Raw genomic sequence first — 19910 nt, 5'->3', positions numbered from 1 at the left:
AAAGCATTTTCCAAATAATAAAATAAGTTGTTCATTTTGATCAGTATAAAAATGTTTGTCTTTAAAACCTTGTTTTAGGCACTGTCAATTATTAGTCATTGCCTTGTATTCAGTAACTCCTATGCTTTCTGTTTGTTTTGAAAAATAAAATGCCAGAAGAATTCCTCAAGAACATTTAATTATTCAATGATCAGAGAATGGGAAATCATGATGTTAAAAATTCCTCCATGTCATGGTGGCAATGTTAATGGCTGACATTATCAAGTGCTTATTGCCGTCTGGGCACTATTCTACGTGTTTTGCATAGAATAATGCTAAATAATCCACTTTGCAAGTGGATACTATTATAATAATAGTCCCACCTTACAGAGGAGAAAACTGAACTTTATACAGGTTGACCAAACTTACTCATATTTGTTAGTGATAGTCTGGATTCTAACTCAGCCAATGTGAGCCAGAGTCTTCACTTTAAATCATACACTGTATTACAGTCTCACCTAAACTGGTCTGTATGCTTGTGTGTATATATATACACACACACATATATCACTTTCCAGATTCCTAAGAGATGAAGTTAACATCTAATAAAGATGGGAGCTCTGATTATGTTTCTCCTACAATGTTACGATGGTAATAAGAGTCTTCATTTTACCTTTCCAGCACGCTGAAGTTCTTGCTTGTCCTTGCTGGCAAATCCAGTCATTGTTGCGGTTTCGATCATTCCTGTCAGAGCAAGCACTGGAGCAATACTGAGAATCAGGAGTGTCATCTCCCATCCGTATATGAAAGAAATGATCACTGACAGCCCCATGTTAGTTGCATTTTGTGTTAAGACACCAATTCTTGAACCTGTTGCCTATAATCAGACATATTTTGGAGAAAAAATTTAGTTAACTTTAAATTTATAAGAATTTCTATTAAAGTTCTTTGCAAAACAATGTAGACATTCTTTTTTTTTTTTTTTTAGGATTTATACTTAGGTTTATACTTTAAATTTATACTTAGAGATTAAGTAAGATATGGACAGAGGGTGCCAAAAATGTATGTGCATTTTAAGAAAGGAAAAAACTATTAAATTTATAATATTCAATATATAGCAGTCAAATGTGTGTTACAAATTTAACACAGTTTTCCCCCTTTCTTAAATTTTGTATAAATTTTTTTGTCACCCTCTGTATTTTTCAAATGCCCTTGACTAACAAATCCTTTTGTTTCATTTTTCTGTCTATGTTGAGCACTGGCCTTTAGTGGAGCCATAGGACAGAGTAGGGAAGGGGGACCGAAACAGCCTATTCAAAATTGAATACTACCTACTTAAGGGGAGACTTGTATGTTTATGTTGCTCTGAGATCTCTCCTTAAATAGTTTTGAAGGATTTCACACCGTAATCCTAGTTAAGTATGTTGAAAGCTAAGCTAAGTTCTAGGATTTATTCTGTCTTCCCAGTGATGGGTACACACCCACACTCTTCTTATTGCCTTACACACAAACATGCAGCAGTAGTAAAACAACACACGTGTGCATGCGCACACACATACACACACCCCTACCTGTTCAACCCTAACTTATGGATAAGCTCTTGGTATTATAACTGATGTTTGAAAATGGCAGAATCATAGTTACCATTAAAAAAAAACAAACTAAAGGCCTGTATGGTGGCTCATGCCTGTAATCCTAGCACTCTGGGAGGTTGAGGTGGGTGGATTGCTTGAGCTCAGGAGTTCAAGACCAGACTGAGCAAGAACAAGATCCCCATCTCTACTAAAAATGGAAAAACTAGCTGGAGATAGGGACATATGTCTGTAGTCCCAGCTACTTGGGAGGCTGAGGCTAGAGGATTGTTCAAGCCCAAGAGTTTGAGGTTGCTGTGAACTATGATGACGCTATAGCACTCTACCCATGGAAACAGAGTCACAATAAGCAAACCAAAGAGAAAGAAAAAGGGGGAAAAAAACTAAAAAACAAGCAAATCTTCAGTTAAGCATTTTATACTCTTTAATACTAATAAAGTTGTGGTCACATTTGCCATGGATTTTATTGTAAATCCATATTTAATGATTAATAGCATGAAGGTACCAATTTTACACATAATCATAACAGACATGTATTTAAAATTTAAGTGTTTGGCAAAGATGATTTGAATTATGCATATACTTTCTTTTTGAAAGTTTGCAAAATCTATTTCATGGAGTGTAAAAAGAAAGAGAATGTTACATTTTAGCCTACATATTTTCTAAAATAGAATCTAATTCACCTTAGGCAACTGTCTAAGATGACTTGTTAATTTTTATTTTAATGGGAAAAATTTGCATTATTGAACCTCTAAAAATAAGACTTTTGTCTATTTTTGTACGTTTAACCTTTCACATGAATTCTTTCTTTCTTTCTTTCTTTTTTTTTTTTTGAGACAGACTCTCACTTTGTCACCCTTGGTAGAGTGCAGTGGCATCACAGCTCACAGTAACCTCCAACTCTTGGGCTCAAGCGATTCTCTTGCCTCAGTCTCCTGAGTAGCTGGGACTACAGGTGCCTGCCACAATGCCCAGCTATTTTATTTTTTGTTTGTTTGTTTAGTTTAGTAAGCCTGGGCTAGTTTCAAACCCACCAACCCCAGAGCACATGGCTGGTGCTCCAACCTAAGCTACTGCCACCCAACCACAAAGTTAATATTTGATAGCCAACTGCCATCTACTCCTTGGACTTCAAGTTTTGTCAATTGTCTCAATATCTTTGATAGCATAAGGATCTCCAACTCAGAATCACATATTTCATTTAGTCATAATGCTCTTTAGTTTTCTTCAATTTGGAATAACTTTTTGTTCTTACCCTGATGTTCCCAACCTTAACCCTTTTGATGATTATAGGCCAGTTATTTGGTAGAATGTCTCTCAGTTTTAGCTTCTCTGATATTTTCTTGCAATTTTGCATGTTTGGCAGGAACACCCCAGAAACGATGCTGTGTTCTTCTTGTTGCATCCTATTCTGCGGCATACAATTTTGATTGGTCCTATTCCTGGTGTTTTTCACTTTTAAAATTAAGTAAAATGGTGTCTTCTAGGATTTTTATTATGAAGTTGGAGTAACTTCATAATTGTCCCTTCATGTTGTCTTTGTTATCCTTTGACATGTCTCTATCATTCTTTGAATATATCCTTACTTTCTGAGACAAAAAGATTTTCCAAGTTCATCCTGTGCTATCTCTACCTTACTGTTGAAATCAGCCATTTCTGTAAAGATCCCTGGTTCCTTAGAGTGGAGAATATTATTTAGCAGTCCAGGTATGGTGCTAGTTGTGCTTATTATTATTGGAATGCCAGTGGACAGAACTAGAGAATGTGTGTGTATTGATAGATACGTGCACACATTTGTATGCACATTTATTTCTTTATCTAGGTAGATTTCTTGAGATACATGAGTCACGTCAATACCTCCAATTCCAACCCAGTACCACAAGCTTATTTCCAGTTTTCTCCCTTTCCGTATTTCTTATACCCTTCTTCACAAGTGAGAAGCCTGGCTCCCAATTTCTTTAATAGATTGATGTGCATGATTGATTAATCTGCATGTAACCAATTTATTCTCAGGCCCTCTGCCTCGCTCCTACATGGACATCTTCCTTACCCTGCTGGGGTTCCCCACACTGGCCGCCACCAGCCAGGATGTCACCATTTCTGGGCTTCAAAAACCAACCCTCTCATTCCCCAAACTGATGGAAGGTCAGCACTGTTAGCCGCTATCATAGTAGTGTTGAGCTGAATGATTAAGCATATTTATTAAAGTGCATTCTTTGGATATATTATCTGTCATTCCTTTTTTTGTACTTTATAAATTGGTTTCATTGAGTAAAGATCTAAAGAGGGATTATCAAAATACAAAAGGAGCTGGAAACATAATGCTATAGAGTAAGATAAAAGAAATTCTAAAACAAGTCTTCAAATAAGAAAGATTATATTTATAACTGTTTTATAAGAAGGGCATATTTTATGGGCCATCTTTTAGTGGGACACATGATACTTAAGAAATATACTGAAAAAAAAAGAAATAAACTGAAATGTTAAGTTCCTTTAGTGCTGGGATGAAAAAATTAAGGACTTTTATTTATTTAGAAACAGAGCTATTATCAACCACATTTTAAAACATATATTTTGTACTTACCATGAAAACATGATCATTAGAAGAAGTTTAGATAATGTTAAAACTTGTGTCCTTCCTGACATAGATACTCACACACATTTAACTTAGGAGTATTGTGTGTATGCAGTTTTGTATCCTGATTTTATTCCTTTACATTATATTATACATACATTCAAAGAAAGCACAAAGATATATATATACACACACACATATATGTACACATGTACATATATATGTATATGAATTTGAAATTAAAAACGGAAAGTCATGATTAAATCTTTAGATAACAATTATCTATAAGTATCCGCTATGCCTAAGGTTTTATGCTGGATGTGGGGAATACAACTTACATAAGAAAATTACAGTAAATATGGAAGAATGGCTAACATAAGAAAATGAATGGAAGAAAACTTGGTATGCAATTGTGGAAATAAAATTGTATATGGCAAGATTTCTGCTTCTGGCAAAGATGAAATAACAAGGATTTTCCCTCCCACTTAAAAGAAACAAACAAACAAAAAATAGACAAAATACATCAACCAGTGGCTTTTGTCTTGGTGCCTATAGCTTAAGCGGCTACAGGAGCTCCACATACACTGGAGCTGGTGGGTTCGAATCCAGCTCTGGCCTGCCAAACAATGACAACTGCAATCAAAAGATAGCAGGGTGTTGTGGTGGGTGCCTGTAGTCCCAGCTACTTGGGAGGCTGAGGCAAGAGAATCGCTTGAGCCCCAGAGTTTGAGGTTACTGTGAGCTGTGACGCCATGGCACTCTACCAAGGGCAACATAGTGAGACTCTGTCTCAAAAGAAAAAAGAAAAAAGAAATTAGTGGCTTTCAAGACAAAAGGCAAACCAAGGGCAGAAATGACAAAAAAGGTGAGCCTGTGATTGCCCCAGCTCACTCCCTCAAAAGACATCCCAGATGGCAGTGTAGAAAGCAAACTGAAGTTGAGCCCAATCGACTCTGAATTGAGTAGAGAAAGCTGAGTATCTGAGGATTCTAAGCCAGATGGAGTCTGCAGCACTGATACCAGAGAAGGGGGAGGTACACAGAAAGATAAACAGGGATATCTGCAGAAGGGCCTCCTTGAGCATTTAGCTGAGCAATGCATTCAAGTCAGGCCTGGGAATAATTTGTGGTCACACCAGCCAGACTAGAAAACCGTACAATTCACAGGGGATTATGTAGATATGTAGAAGGCCCTTGCCTTCCTAATAGGCTCCAATCCTGCCTAAAGTCCCTTAAAGTCAAGATCCAAAAGGATCAAATGGCTCCCAGGTAACCTAACTGCAACCCAGAATAAAACTCAAGAATATTTGTAGAAATATAAAAATATGTGGCACCAAATATGTCAAATTCATAATGTGTACCATCCAGTCAAAAATGACCAGGTATGCAAAAAGTACCAAAATAGGACCCGTGATGAAGATAAAAAATTAAACAACTGAAACAAAGCCAGAAGTAACAAGATGTTAGACATGCCATATGATTTAACTCATGTGTAGACTCTGAAAAAGCCAAATTCACAGAAACAGAGAAGTAAAATGGTTGGAGGGATTGGGAAGATGTTGGTCAGAGAACACAAAATTTCATTAGAAAAGAGAAATAACTCTATTGTACTTCATGATGACCAGAGTTAATGATAATACACTGTATACTTGAATACATTTTAAAAGTTATCACCATAGAAAAAAATATGTATACGAAGTACTGCATATGTTAAATAGCATGATTTATCCATTTCATAATGTGTATATATACATACATTAAAATATTATTTATACACCAGAAATCTATACAATTTTTGTTTATCAATTTAAAAAGTTATTATCAATGTATACCATATATTCAGAAAGTTAAAAGATAAGGAAGATAGATATAAAAAGACCCTATGTCAAATTCTAGAAATGAAAAACGTAATGTCTGAGATCAAAAATATAAAAGATCAATAGCAGATTCAATACTGAAGAAGAAAAATATCATTGATTTTTGAAAACATGGCAATAGAAACTATTCAAAATAAATGCAGGTAAAAAAAATAAAGCATTGGTGAGCTATACTGCAACTGCAAGCAATCTAATGTATGTGCAGTTTGAGTTCCTAAAGGACAGGAAAGAGACTACGGAGAGAGAAAAAGATTTGAATAAATAATGGCCAACACATTTCCAAATTTGGTGAAAACTACAAGCTCAGGATCTAAGAATTTCCATGGACTCCAAACATAAGAAATAAGAAACTATATTAAAGCTCATCACAATCAAATTTCAAAGTTAGTGATACAGAGAAAGATCTTAAAAGCAGTTAACAGAAAAAAAATTTAGAGCGGAAAAAAGATAAGAATAATGACAGATTCCTCATTCAAAACATTGCAAGGGGCTGTGCATGGTAGTGGCTCACTCTGGGAGGCTGAAGTAGGTGGATTGTGTGAGCGTAGGAGTTTGAGATCTGCTTAAGCAAGAATGAGAACCCATTTCTACTAAAAATAGAAAAACTAGCTGAGTATTGTTGGAGCACCCCTGTGATTCCTCCTGCTTGGTAGGCTGAGGCAAAAGGATTGCTCAAGCCTAAGAGTTTGAGGTAGCTGTGATGCCACAGCACTCTATCCAGGACATCAGAATCAGATTATGTCTCAAAAAAAAAAAAAAAAAAAGCAAACAAACAAACAAAGAAAGAACTCCCCTACCAAACAAAAACATTGCAAGCAAGAAGACGGTAGAGCAATATCTTTAATTAATAGGGTGGTGCCTGGGGCTCAGTGGGTAGGGTGCTGGCCCCATATACCGAGGGTGGTGGGTTCTAACCGGACTCCAACCAAAAGGCAACAAAAAATATCTGGGAGTTGTGGTGGGCACCTGTAGTCCCAGCTATTTGGGAGGCTGAGGCAGGATAATTGCCTAAGCCCAGGAGTTGGAGGTTGCAGTGAGCTGTGACGCCACAGCATTTCTACCAAAGGTGATAAAATGAGACTCTGTCTCTAAAAAAACCCCAAAACTTTAATTAATAAAATAACGAACAGGTTAGGCGCCCATAGCTCAGTGGTTAAGGTGCCAGCCACATGATCCGGGGCTGGTGGGTTTGAACCTGGCCCAGGCCTGCTAAACAAACAAACAATAACAACAAAAAATTAGCCAGGCATTGTGCGAGGGGTTGGGGGGAGTGGACCTGTAATCCCAGCTACTAGGGAAGCTGAGGCAAGAGAATCTCTTGAGCCCAAGAGTTTGAGTTTGCTGTGAGCTGTGAAGTCACGGTACTGTACTGAGGGCGACAAAGTGAAACTCTGTCCCGATTTAAAAAATAAATAAATAAAAAAACCTGTCAACCTTGAATTCTATACCCAGTGGAAATATGCTTCAAAATGAAAGTGAAATAAAGATTTTTCAGGCATTCAAAAGCTGAAAAACGAATCAGCGTCAGACCTGCACCATGTGAAGTGTGGAAGAAGACGTGGAGGAGGACGGAAACTGACACCAGCGGAAACGTGTGTCTAGAGGAAGGAATGAAAAGGCCAGAAATGCTCACTACGTGAGTAAATATGTAAGACTTTCTGTATTTATGTAAAATCCTTTGACACAGTTGATTGTTAAACAAAATAATTACAATGGAGTGTTTGATTTATTATATATCTAGAAAGAAACTGTATGACAACAATAGCGAAAGACTGAAAGGGAAAATGGAAGTGCTCGACTATTCTAAGTGTCTTACACTTTCAGTTGGCATGGCACGTCCCTCAAAGGTAGATTTTAGTAAGTTAAAGATGGATACTATAAACCCTAAGGTAACAGCTCAAAAACTAACAAAGAATTACAGCTGGTAATAGCAACTGTCTTCCTCCCCCTAAAAAGAGATGAAATGGAATAATAAAGAATTTTGATACAAAAGAAGGCGGAAAAGCAGGAAAGTTGTGCAAGGAACACACATGATAGAAAAGAAATAGCAACATGAGAGGCTTAAACCTAATCGTATTGATGACCACACTAACTGAAAATGGTCTGAATACCCCAATCCAAAGAGACTTATGTGTTGTTTATAAGAATCGGACTAAATCCAAAGACACAAATGGAATAAAGGTAGTATGTGATAAGGGCATGTCCATTTGGAAGTTTTCTTTTGTAAAAGACCATTTGAGGTCTTTTGTGCGTTTCCTTATTGCAAGGATTAAAAAGCTAACCTACAGCTTACCGCCCAAATCTTACCCTCTACCTTTTTTGTATTGTTCATAAGGTAAGAATTATTTTTATATTTTAAATGGTTGGAAAAAATCAAGAGAAGAATATTTTGTATTATATGAAAATTATATACAATTCAAATTTCAGGGTTTATAAATGAATTTTTATTGGGACACAATCATGCCCTTGTGGTTACCTATTGTTTGTGGTTGGAACTGAGTAGTTGCTAAAGAAACCATTTTCTCCATAGTGATAGCTTTGCACTGTTGCTTGGTATGCTGCAAATCTCAGTAATGTAGTTATAATTTGACAGCATGTATATGTCATACATATTGCTGTCATACAGGGTCCCATTTTATCCTTTTATTTAATTTTATTTAAAAATTACCATTGCATACCCATCATTTCAAAACAAGAAAGGAAGAAAAAAGCAGACTTTGAATATTATACTTTTAGGGCACAGTGGACTTTGAATTACTTTATATTTTAATTTGATGCCACAGAATTGTGTTTCTGATGCCACAATACTATATAGTGCTAAAAATATAAAAAATGTCAATAATACCAGACTGAGCATTTATTCTTCCCAGTGACAGGAAAGCAACATTCAGAAAAATTAGAAACTGTAATCTCATTTATCTTATCTTAGCAAAATTTATTCATACAACTAAAATGTAAAAAATGAAGTTAAAAACCAAAGTAAGTTCCTAAGTGGCACATTTATTAGCCAAGCAAAGAAAGTAATTTATGGATAATGAGATAATTAAGTCATGTTTGATTGCGGCAGTGGAAGAAATGTGTTCAGATTGTTTAACTGATAGAAGACTGTCATCCATCTGGTAAGATCAGTTGCTCAGAGTTGTCAACATTGAGAGCAACATCAATGGTCAATTGAAAAACCAGGTAGCTTATTTCAAGTAGTTTTCTGTCTCTCTTGATGAGTTGGTATAAATTATTCATACTGCTCAATTGTTGGTTATTTGAGGAGCCAATGCTGAGTTTGATGTGATTGAAAAGTTAGGCAATGTGAATACTCTCTATGGAACAATTACAGGTGAGAATATTTTTAAAGAAATTGAGGGCAAAAAAAAGTAACCTGAAGTGGAATCTGCTAAGATGTATTGTTTGTTTTGTTTTGTAGACAGAATCTCAAGCTCTCACCCTGGGTAGACTTGATAATCTTTCTTAACGAATTCAAGTTAAAACTTCCAGGCAAAACAGCAATTTGTATGCCAATTATATACGGTAGCAATTTTGATGATTACTAACATTGTTTGAATCAAAAATAAGTTCAAACTGTTTTATACACTTCCTATATCGAAAATTTAAATCAAGAAGTAAAGTCATGTCACCACTATCCAGGTAATATAATGTTCTAATTCTAACTAATTAACTTACTGGGCTCTTGCAATTAATAAATGAAATAAATTTTTATGATTTCTTGGGGCCACGTAATTATAGCTCTGATGGGGAGAGTTCTTGGCACTAGCACTAAATGTGTCAGTGGTACATCAAGTATACACTGTGGTGTCAGTAACATATTTTCTCAAGGACAAAAATGAGGTAAAACTTTCACTTGTTGGAAAGGGGTTCCTAAAATATACAGAAATAATAATACCTTGCAATTGTGCAGAATCTAGTATCTAAAAGAATCTACTATGGCCTTTATCTTCAATAAAACTACATACTACACAGAAAATAGTCTGTTGACAGATGTACTGGCAACAAGCCATTCCCTTGGGGTAACACAATACCAGGTAAATTGGCTGTATTCAGTCAACTATTCTAGGAATCATGCCGTCCTATGACTATTTCACTCACACATTTTTATCATGACTCTCAAAGTATCAGAGCTTCTAAAAATGGCCAGAGGGATATCTTTTTGTTCATTAAAGGTTTCAACCCCAAATTTATTGTTATTAAGGATCTATTTTTACAAATGTTCACTCGAATACATTTGATAAAATAAAATGTAACTGAAATGATACAATGAAGAAACTGGGATGGAATGCAACTTGTTTCAATTGATTAGGAAGTATGACCCCTAAATTATTATTTCTAATATCTCTAGGCTAGAGTGTCTTTGGGAGAAGTGGTGGACAAATAAAATTAGTAAATAATTCTTCCTTTGATAGATAATGTATCTATTCAAACTGAATATGAATCCACTTTACATGGCAACATAAGGGTTTATGTAGATGGCATGTTCAGTGGACACAGTCTCACTCTTGGAATCCTTCCTTGGTTGTTTTGCTTTTTAAATTCAGCAACATTAACATCTTCCATCAGGATTCCAACCATTTATTCTCTGGCTACTATCATCACTCTCATTCAGTAAAAATGGCTTGATTTGCCCAGAAGTTATTATAAGACTGCATTTACTAATTGCAAGGAGAAAGTTTCAAGTGGTCAAATGATATTAATCAAATGCTTATAAAGAATGAGTCTGACGAATATTCTCACTGATTTCTCTCAATCATAGATAACACTATTTATCAGAAACAATGAATAAGAACAGTAATGTTGGCCTTTCAGTACCAACCTGGCCTCTCAATGAAGCCAGTCTCACGTATAAGAGATGTCTCACGCATAAATAAATATAGCTGCTTGTAAAGAACGCCTATTTCCCTCAAAAGATTCTTAAATGATTTGAAAGATAGCAAAATATTAACCCAGCAAAGAAAATCACAAATGCTGTGGGATGGGGATTCAAATGGAATTACAGGGTTTGGGGAGCTGTGCACTGCCCACTTAGTGCAACTTGCTGGAGGCTGCCTTCTGGAGTTTTTACCATCATCCTGGTGGTCCCTGTGGAGCCCCTTCTCTCATTCATGTTGCCTGATTGGTCCCTGAAGGCTTTCAAGTTTGGCATCCCAATGTAGGAAGGTGAAAACAACCCAAATGCCTATCAAAGGATGACATGGATAAACAAAATGTGGTTTCTCCACGTAATGGAATATTATTCAGCCGTGAAAACAATGAAATATGGATACATGCTACTGCCTGGATGAGCCTTCACTATGCTAAATGAAGGTGGCTAGTCACAAAAAGCCTTATAGTATATGTTCCATCTATATGAAATGTTCAGAATAGACAGATCTTTGGATATAAGAAGTAGATTAGTGGTTGCTTAGAGCTGGTAGGGGAGGGAGAGAGTGAAAGTGTGGGAAAACAGTAGCTAAAAGGAACAGAGGTTCTTTTTGGAGTGATGAAAATACTTGAAAACTGACTGTGATGATGGTTCCACATATCTGTGATTATACTACAATCCGTGAATTGTATACTTTAAATGGCTGGATTGCATAGCATGTTAATTATATATCAATAAAGCTCTTCAAAAAAATTAAAAACGGAATTATAGCAACTGGTATATCTCTGAACTCTGCAATTCCTAAATGCAGAATTCAGTCAACTAATTCTATTGTGTTATGCAGATCAGTGCTATACTAATTGTTTAAGTGAAATTCTATCCCTCATTTTTTCCATTTAAGCTAGTAAAATTGAGATACTCAAGTCCTGTTTTAAAATTAAAATACTGTTTAATGAAAATTCTATAGGCTTGTCTTCAAAATTAACAAAAAGAATTTCAGGACCAGGTGAAGATGATGCCCCTTTCCTTTTGAGCTCTTTCTCCACCCTAAATTAGTTTTCCAAACCAAAATGAATGTATGTGAATATTCACAACTGTAACCACCTGGTTCTATTCTCTGATCATATAAATCTCATCTCGGAGGTATATATTGAATAATTGACATCTCAGTATTTCTAAATAGAGTAAGAACTTTTGGATTTTTCTGTCATTCAGAGGTAGGCCATTGACACATTGGTTTTCTCTTACGTACACCATAAGGAAAAAAGAAAGCCTGTTTCTCTGCTAGAGTTCTTTTAACAGTGAGAACGAAAGCTTAACTCACTTAAATTACAACCAGGAAACCCTGTTTTAGACTTTCTTTCTCAGACTCGAAATCCTATTTGTATATAAAGGCTAAATTTATTAAAATAATTAGAAGCAAATTAGGAAATTATTCTTTGCCTGTTGCACGCTCCCCCACTCCCACCCTTAACCACGACTTCGGCAGGCATCATACGCTCACTGATCATTGATTTTGAATATTCTACACAAACAGTTTGTTTACACATAATGTGATCGGTCAAGATTACACACCTCTGTTTAACCTGTACAACAACGAGTACAGAATCATTTCTGATGCACACATGACTCCAAATTGTTAAACATCATTTTGACTAAGATTTTATTTTCTAGGAAGGGAAACCAAAACTGAACTTTTTCTTTTCTTACAACTCTTGAAGTGTGTGTGCTTTCATCTTTTTTTTTTTTCTCACAATTTAATTCTTAACTCTTTAACTCATTCTTGGTATCTTCTGTAGACCTCTAGTTACCCTATTATATGTGTCAAATCTTTATTTTTGTTTAAAAAATACCAGAACTAAAAGCCTTCGTTTTGATTTTTCTCTGAGTTGCCTGTTTCAGTGAGACTTACCTGTCTCCTCAATCATAAGGGTCATCTCAGCACAGCTCACATGTATCCACAGATGTGCACCTGTGCACGGTGCACACCGTAAATATACACATTTAAAAATAAAAACAATATACGTACTCCTTGAATTTGTGCTACATCTATAGCTAATATTGTTGTCAAGGCTCCCGTGCTGTTTTCCTTATCGTCAAACCAGGCGATATCCTAGAGAAAAAAGGAATTAACATATAGTTGTCAAAAACACTCTTCTTTGACTTGAGATTTTGCTATAGTAAGTCAGAAGGCATTTACCTGCTTCCTACTCAGAAATACTTAATTTTTGCAAATACTAGGCATCAAATGGCTTTTTGTTTCTTGTTTCATAAAGATCTATGTTTAGATATAAACTGAAGAACTTAAGCCCAACAGCTTGGACTCATTACCGTGTTACAATATTATATAACAATCAATTTTAAAATGATCCCTTTGAACCATCAAGTAATTTATGATTTTATTCCACAAGTAATCCAGAGAGCAGACTCTATTCAAAAAGTAAAGCAATGCATAGCACAATTTAGAGAGATTTTCAAAGCTTTCCACTCAAACTGACTCATGATAAATAGTCTATCTCCTTCTCTTTCAGAGCCACGTAGGTAAGATGTTCCCTGACACTTTGCATTACCCCCCCTGGAGCTTACAAGCTCTGGACAGTGTAAGAGGCTAAAAAGGCAGAAGGCTGTAAATCTCTGCAGCTAAGAAACATGCCATCTAAAGGAGACAGGTCAAAAATTCAAGCAATAAAAGCATAATGTAATAACCAATTTTATTCTCAACAGCAAATGGACATAGCATGTCTTAGTCCTTCTCAACCTCAGGAATTAATTCCTTTTATTAGCTATTGAATGTTTCCTCCCACTCACTCAAACCACTTGTTATCCCTTGTAGATTAAAACCATGTAGAGACTATCTCTGAAATATGGTTTATCTTTAATGAGTAAAACAAAAATCTATAAACAGAAATCTGTTGGCTTACTGCAACCTAGTGAGGTTGGTTACAAGTTGGTGCCAACTAAAACAAAAGCATAAAAATTGAGGGCTGTGCCATAAGCATGCACAGTGGGTACAATCCCAGCATGACAGCACCATTCTCAGCCACTGCACGGGAAGGGTCCCAGTGGATTTAGGGTTCTGATGTCCAAAGAGCATCCTATAGAGACCACAGTCTGTACTGCACAGTATCCACTTTGAAAGCACAACCCCAGGCAAGAGCCTAACAAACTGGGAATATCCAACAGCAATGATATAACTACTGCACCCTTGAACTAGCAGACATGATCTGCTCTTACTGTGTACTCCGCCCTCCAAAATTAAGATACACTCTTTGTTCTCTGAATGTTTCTACGTTTCAACACAACATAGAACGGAGATACAAAAAAGTTTTACATACAGTATGAAGTAAAAAATATAGAAAAAGGCCAGGCGCGGTAGCTCACGCCTGAAATCCCAGCAATTGGGAGGCCGAGGCAGGTGGATTGCCTGAGCTCACAGGTTTGAGACCAGCCTGAGCCAGGGTGAGAACCCCATTTCTAAAAAATAGCCGGGCACTGTGGCAGGCACCTATAGTCCCAGTTACTCGGGAGGCTGAGGCAAGAGACTTGCTTGAGCCCAAGAGTTTGAGGTGACTGTGAGAAGACTCTATGGCATTCTACCACAGGCGACATAATGAGACTCTGTCTCAAAAAAAAATATATAGATATATATTTATATTTATATATCTATATTTATATATAGATATATTTATCTATATATTATATAAATATAATCTAAATATATATTTATTTAGGTATATATAATCTATTCATATATATATTTATCTACATATAAATATATATATTATCTATATATTATATTATCTAAATATAAATATCATCTAAATATATATATTTATCTATATATATAAAAATCTATATAGAGAGAAAAAAATTATTATTGACTACTACTTTCCTGATTCTATAATAACCTGCTATAACACACATTGTTTAGGTATATATGTGACTGGTCTTAGTCATTATCTGATGTTTAATCAGCCAAATGACTAACATGGCTTTTCAACAAGCCAGCAGTTGTGCATAGGGCCTGTTTTCCGACATAGGCAATATACACATACTAAAACATTTAGCAGAGTTTCTGGAACTTAGCTGGTGGTGTGTAAAAATCAGCTTGCTTCCCTTCTTCCTGATGATAACATCAGTAAGGGTAGCAGGCTTTCTGACGCTAGTAGATCCATTTCTTTTTTCAGCCAAGAATTCTACTTAAAACAAAAATGCACTGACACTCTGAAGAGTGCTTGGCATCTTTTCTCCCATTTAATCATCATAGCAACTTTGTAAGGTCCATACTATCATTACCTACATAGCAAGTGAGAAAACTAAGGTACTCAGAGAGTCAGTCACTTGCTCAAGGCCAGACACTTGGCAAGTGCTGAGGTCAGGATTTGAACCTCAGTACCCAAAAGGCTTATGTTTAATAAATTATCTTATTCTGCCTCCCATCTGAAGGAAGCATTATAGTTGTTTCTTCTGGTCTCCTTGCCTCAAACCCTTTTGGAAGTACCTTAGGTACTTTTGAGGACCGTTAGCAATCAGCATCAATGCTACCATCTTATGATTTACAGATCCCCAAAAGAAGCTCTAGCCAATCAGATTTAGAGGGAAATGGGAAAAACTAAACTTCATATTTGTTCAAAAACTCAATAGCTCTGTAGGTCAATATTTATCATTAAGAAATACAAGCTTAGTTTTAAAACACAGCAAGCAATGAATTATTTACAACTATTGAAGTCAGCAGTGAGAACATTCTTTTCAACTGAAAAGATCTCGACTAATCGTATAAAATATAGATTTTATATTGATAAAAGGACTTCACCTGATTCTATAAATACCCTTCTATTTCAAATCAAGTTTCAAAATGATTATAAAAAGCACCGCAAGCCTCAGCATGCTTGCTAAGGCTTAAAAAGTCTTATCTTAGGACAAAAATGAGTTAGGTAAAACCGCACATTGGGCGCTTCTCCTACTATAGAAGGAGCAAGATTGTTAGGATACTTAGAAAAAAAGGCCAAATGCTACTGTTTTCCTCCAATTTTAAAAACCAAAGATAAGCAAAAAGAACACCAAAATAGAAAACAAACAATATCCTGAAAAAGACTGAGTTGAACTCAGTTGAATGCAGTTTTTTGCAGCTCAGAGTCAATGGCTGATACATTGAAACATTCTTAGGAACAGAGGCTCTTTTATCCAAGAATGTTACTCTCCTGGTGTTCACATGGCTGATACTAGGCAGAGGATTAATGTACAGTATTAACCATCAAAATCTTAGCTTCATGGCCTTGAGAGACTTCCTTTAAAAGCATTCTGTGAATAGAATGCTGTGAAGTTCAAAGTGATACTTGGAAAAATTAAAATGTGTACTCTGCCATATAAAAACAATTTCAAAAATTCCTATAATTTAAAATAAATATTTTTGAACAGGGAACACATATAGATTCATTTAGAAAAATAGAAATGAGCAGAAATTGTCAACAAGTGTGAAATGTAGTATTTCTTAAATGATTTGGTGTAAAGACAGAGTGTTCCTAAATTAAAAAAAAATAATAATCATTTAACATAAGAGATTTGTACGGGCATCAGATTGATTTATGATCCCTAAAGTAGACTTTTGCTTTTCTGGATTAAGGAGTGTCTTCAAATATGGAACAAAAATCAGATAGGAACTTTCCAAACAGGGGTGTAAAGGATTCTTCAGAGAACCCGGTTGCTACGGGACAGTCCAACTTGCCTCACTACATTTCGTACCTTTAGTTCCCTAAGAGGCTGAGGAATTTTGTTACATAGTGGCCCGCAGAGTACTGCTCCTGAAAGTCGTAAGAGGTAAAAACTGGTTTTGATGACTCAGTTGAAGTGACAGTAGCTATTTCTGAAAAGAAATTACCCCGGCAGGAAGTTATTTGTTCCTGCCCCACAAGCTTTGGTGATAGAAAGTGAGGTGAAGGGCTCCAAATGATTACTGGCTTTCAGGGTAACCCAATACACTGCAGCTTCAGGAAAGACTTTCAGAGGTGCCAATTGGAGACATTCCTTCCATTTTGCCCCCAAGACTCTCTGCTCAAGATGACTGCTTGATCCACCTATTTTTAGTTATTTCGCAGACGTGACTGATCATCTGGATGTGGCACACAAACCGGGCAGCTAGACCGATGCTATCTGAGTTCAGGACTATTCCCAGGAGGGCAGAGAGATTGGCAGCTTTAATATGCAGCGGTATTGTGCATGCTTTCTGGGTGGGGGGCACACTTTGAATCAATTTGTGCAAAAAACAAAGTATATAAATAAAACACGTGCCCCTCCTTTAATCTGAAAATAAATACATAAACAATAAATAAATAAGAAGCGTGGAGCAGAAAAGCTTGAGCTATGCCGGTGGATGAGAACTATAGATGTTAACAGTTCTTTTTCAGATATCTTCCCAAGACACTGTAGCTCTTGCCTCTGCTTTTCCGTTTTGATTTGGTCTTCCATTCTGATCCTGGAATATTACATTATTCATTACAATAAAGATTTGTCAAGAAGAATGCCAGAAATAAAAGTAGGTGCTCAATCCTTGTTTCCTGTATTTTTGAATATCACATGATTTTTTTTTCTATTGGAAAAATGTACCGTGAGAATTCTGATGTCAGATTTTTGCTGCAAAACAGCATGCTTTGAAATGATCAAAAGGAAAGATTATGTCAGAAATCGACTTGAGATATAACTAAAAGCTGGAATGTTTTGCAACAAATTTTAAGTAAGATAGGAAAAAAATCAGTTAAACACTGACCTGATATAACATGGCTTTAAATGCCAAGTGTCTTAACCGCATGGTTAAGATTTCCCCTGCTCTGCCAAAAAATAAGCCCTGGAAAACAAATAAACAAAAATCTATGTTTATTCTTCACTCTTTTTTCTATTTCTTTGTAACATTTAATTATTATATTTTAAAATCAAATAGAGAGGATAACATCAACAAGTCATACCCTGGGTTGTTTTAATTTATTAAAAGCTTACCTGCATCAAATAACTGACAAAGCAAATAATACCCAAAATCACAAATATCATGGAATAAATTTCTGCATCATGCTTTAATGTGGTTTTATTATTATCTTCAAACATCTGAAAAGAAATAGATTTTTTTTTCATCAGGTGTTTGGAGGAAAATATAAAAGAAACAAAAAAAAACCACCTAAAATATCGATATTTGAAAAAAATACATTGCAACATAAAAATAAAGCTATGTACACATTTCTGGAAGAAAAAAAACATACTAATATTGGCAATTTATCACACATGATGAAGATAATTTGCTTTTAATTCTCTTAAATTATGTAAATATGGGATCAGACAAATGAATCCTTTATTATCACAATGTATTTTCAAATAAACCACCAGTTTTTAAAAATTATTATTTCTAATAATGTTGATAACTCAGGTTTTCTTTTTAAGTAGTACCTGTAATATGAGAACTTTATATTTGCCCCAGAAATCATTCCTAAAATTAGTGATTATAAATATATCGACATTTATCTTGACAAAGTATAGCTGTGCAAATCAGAGAGATTGAACTTATAGGTTAGAACGTTAGCAAAGACAGAAGATTTAGCATGGATCTAGGGAGATCCTTGCACCCACTAACTCTCCTGGTTCCATTAGCACAATCCCAAACTCTTGCTATTTCCTCTCTTTGAGCTGTCTGGCAATAAATTGCTATTGTTCCAACGAGTTGAAAGGAGAGGAGTTGTATTTGTCTATTTTATTGCTTCAGTGCTTTGGAATGCTGATGCAGCACTGGAGTCAAAATTAGAGAACAAAGCAATTTCTTTACTGATCGCCCAGTCACCAAGGCCCAGCGGAACACTTCACAGTAGAGGCTGGCTTATCTCCTGAGAGCCTTCTTATCAAGGATCCCACACTAGGGGTGACCACTAAAACTCCTAATATCCCCCTCCTTGTGGATCAACAAGCTTGCTGTCTCAGATCACACTTTCTTTAAATTATTAAAAATATGAGCAAATTAGTTTTACTTACAGTTACAATTTTTGCAAAGATGATAGAAAATATTGGATGGACAGTTCCATTTAGAATAGAAGCTATTGTCCCCAGAAGAACAAAAGGCCATTCAGACTTGTTTAACTTGAAAATTTTTAATAGAGAAACTTCAGGAAGACTTGTCTAAAAATAAAATACATTGGTTAAAATTGCCAGTTTGTGAGCATAATGGAACCTGGGGAAGTTAGCCAATCATAAACAGAACTATAATGTACAATAACAGATGGGGTATAAAGTATAACTTTTCTTAGAAAAAAATTCACCATCCATTTTACTAATGATGACCTTCAAGCATAAAATAAAGCAAGCTTGCCCAGAAGTGACCATTTGTGCAATTATCACCTTCAGGCATTTCATTCAGTTGCTATCATTAAACAGAAATTAGCTCACATCTCTGATAGCTAAGAATCACAAGGGGAAAGTAGCGTGTTTTCCTTTACTCTTGTTAGACTTGATGGACTATCATATTCTAGAATAGGACAAAATTGAGGTAAGAACTAATCAGGCAAAGTGCAGAAGGCCAAAGTTTTGCTAAGATTTTACCCCTGAAAGTTTTATAATTTCATGATTCATTTACAAAAATATTTTCCTGATACCTTGGCTAAAAACTTATCTGGGGGTTCTTATTTGCAAGTAACATATGGCAGTACCTTAGTATATTACATAAATTCACCAAGCCTCAGTTTCCAAAAGGAATGATACCAGTTCCTGTCTTACGAGATTATTTCTAAAATTAAGCTTCACTCATTTGCAACTCTGAGTATTTGCAAACTCAGTATCTGTTAGCAGCCATTGCTTTGCTGATATTATTAGAAAAGATTTTATTGCACAGAATCCCAGTTTTATACACAGAAAGCACAATGCAAGCCGTCATTCTGGTGTCTGTGTCCTTCTGAGGACATATGGAGGGTGACAAAGGGAAGTAGTGATCCCAGTGGTCAGAGGATATATGATTTGATAACAGTCTTTTTTTTTTTTTTTTTTTTTTTT

The 19910-nt window shown here is 35.6% G+C and overlaps 1 protein-coding gene across 1 annotated transcript in view; it reads right to left on the bottom strand.

The window, feature by feature from the left end:
- ABCB5 (ATP binding cassette subfamily B member 5) overlaps positions 1-19910 on the bottom strand; it is a 114968-nt gene that overhangs the window by 31592 nt on the left and 63466 nt on the right. Inside the window, exons 16-20 of the mRNA XM_003788491.1 lie at positions 18900-19043; positions 17883-17987; positions 17656-17733; positions 12922-13005; positions 653-856 (exon numbers count right to left, since the gene is read on the bottom strand). Coding sequence (XP_003788539.1) covers positions 653-856; positions 12922-13005; positions 17656-17733; positions 17883-17987; positions 18900-19043 — 615 coding nt within the window. The remainder of the gene's footprint in view (positions 1-652; positions 857-12921; positions 13006-17655; positions 17734-17882; positions 17988-18899; positions 19044-19910) is intronic.

This window comes from Otolemur garnettii, unplaced genomic scaffold, assembly GCF_000181295.1.
Source record: "Otolemur garnettii isolate 467f Iridium unplaced genomic scaffold, OtoGar3 scaffold00028, whole genome shotgun sequence".
Classification (NCBI taxonomy): domain Eukaryota; kingdom Metazoa; phylum Chordata; class Mammalia; order Primates; family Galagidae; genus Otolemur; species Otolemur garnettii.
This window is presented reverse-complemented; position numbering and strand designations above follow the sequence as displayed.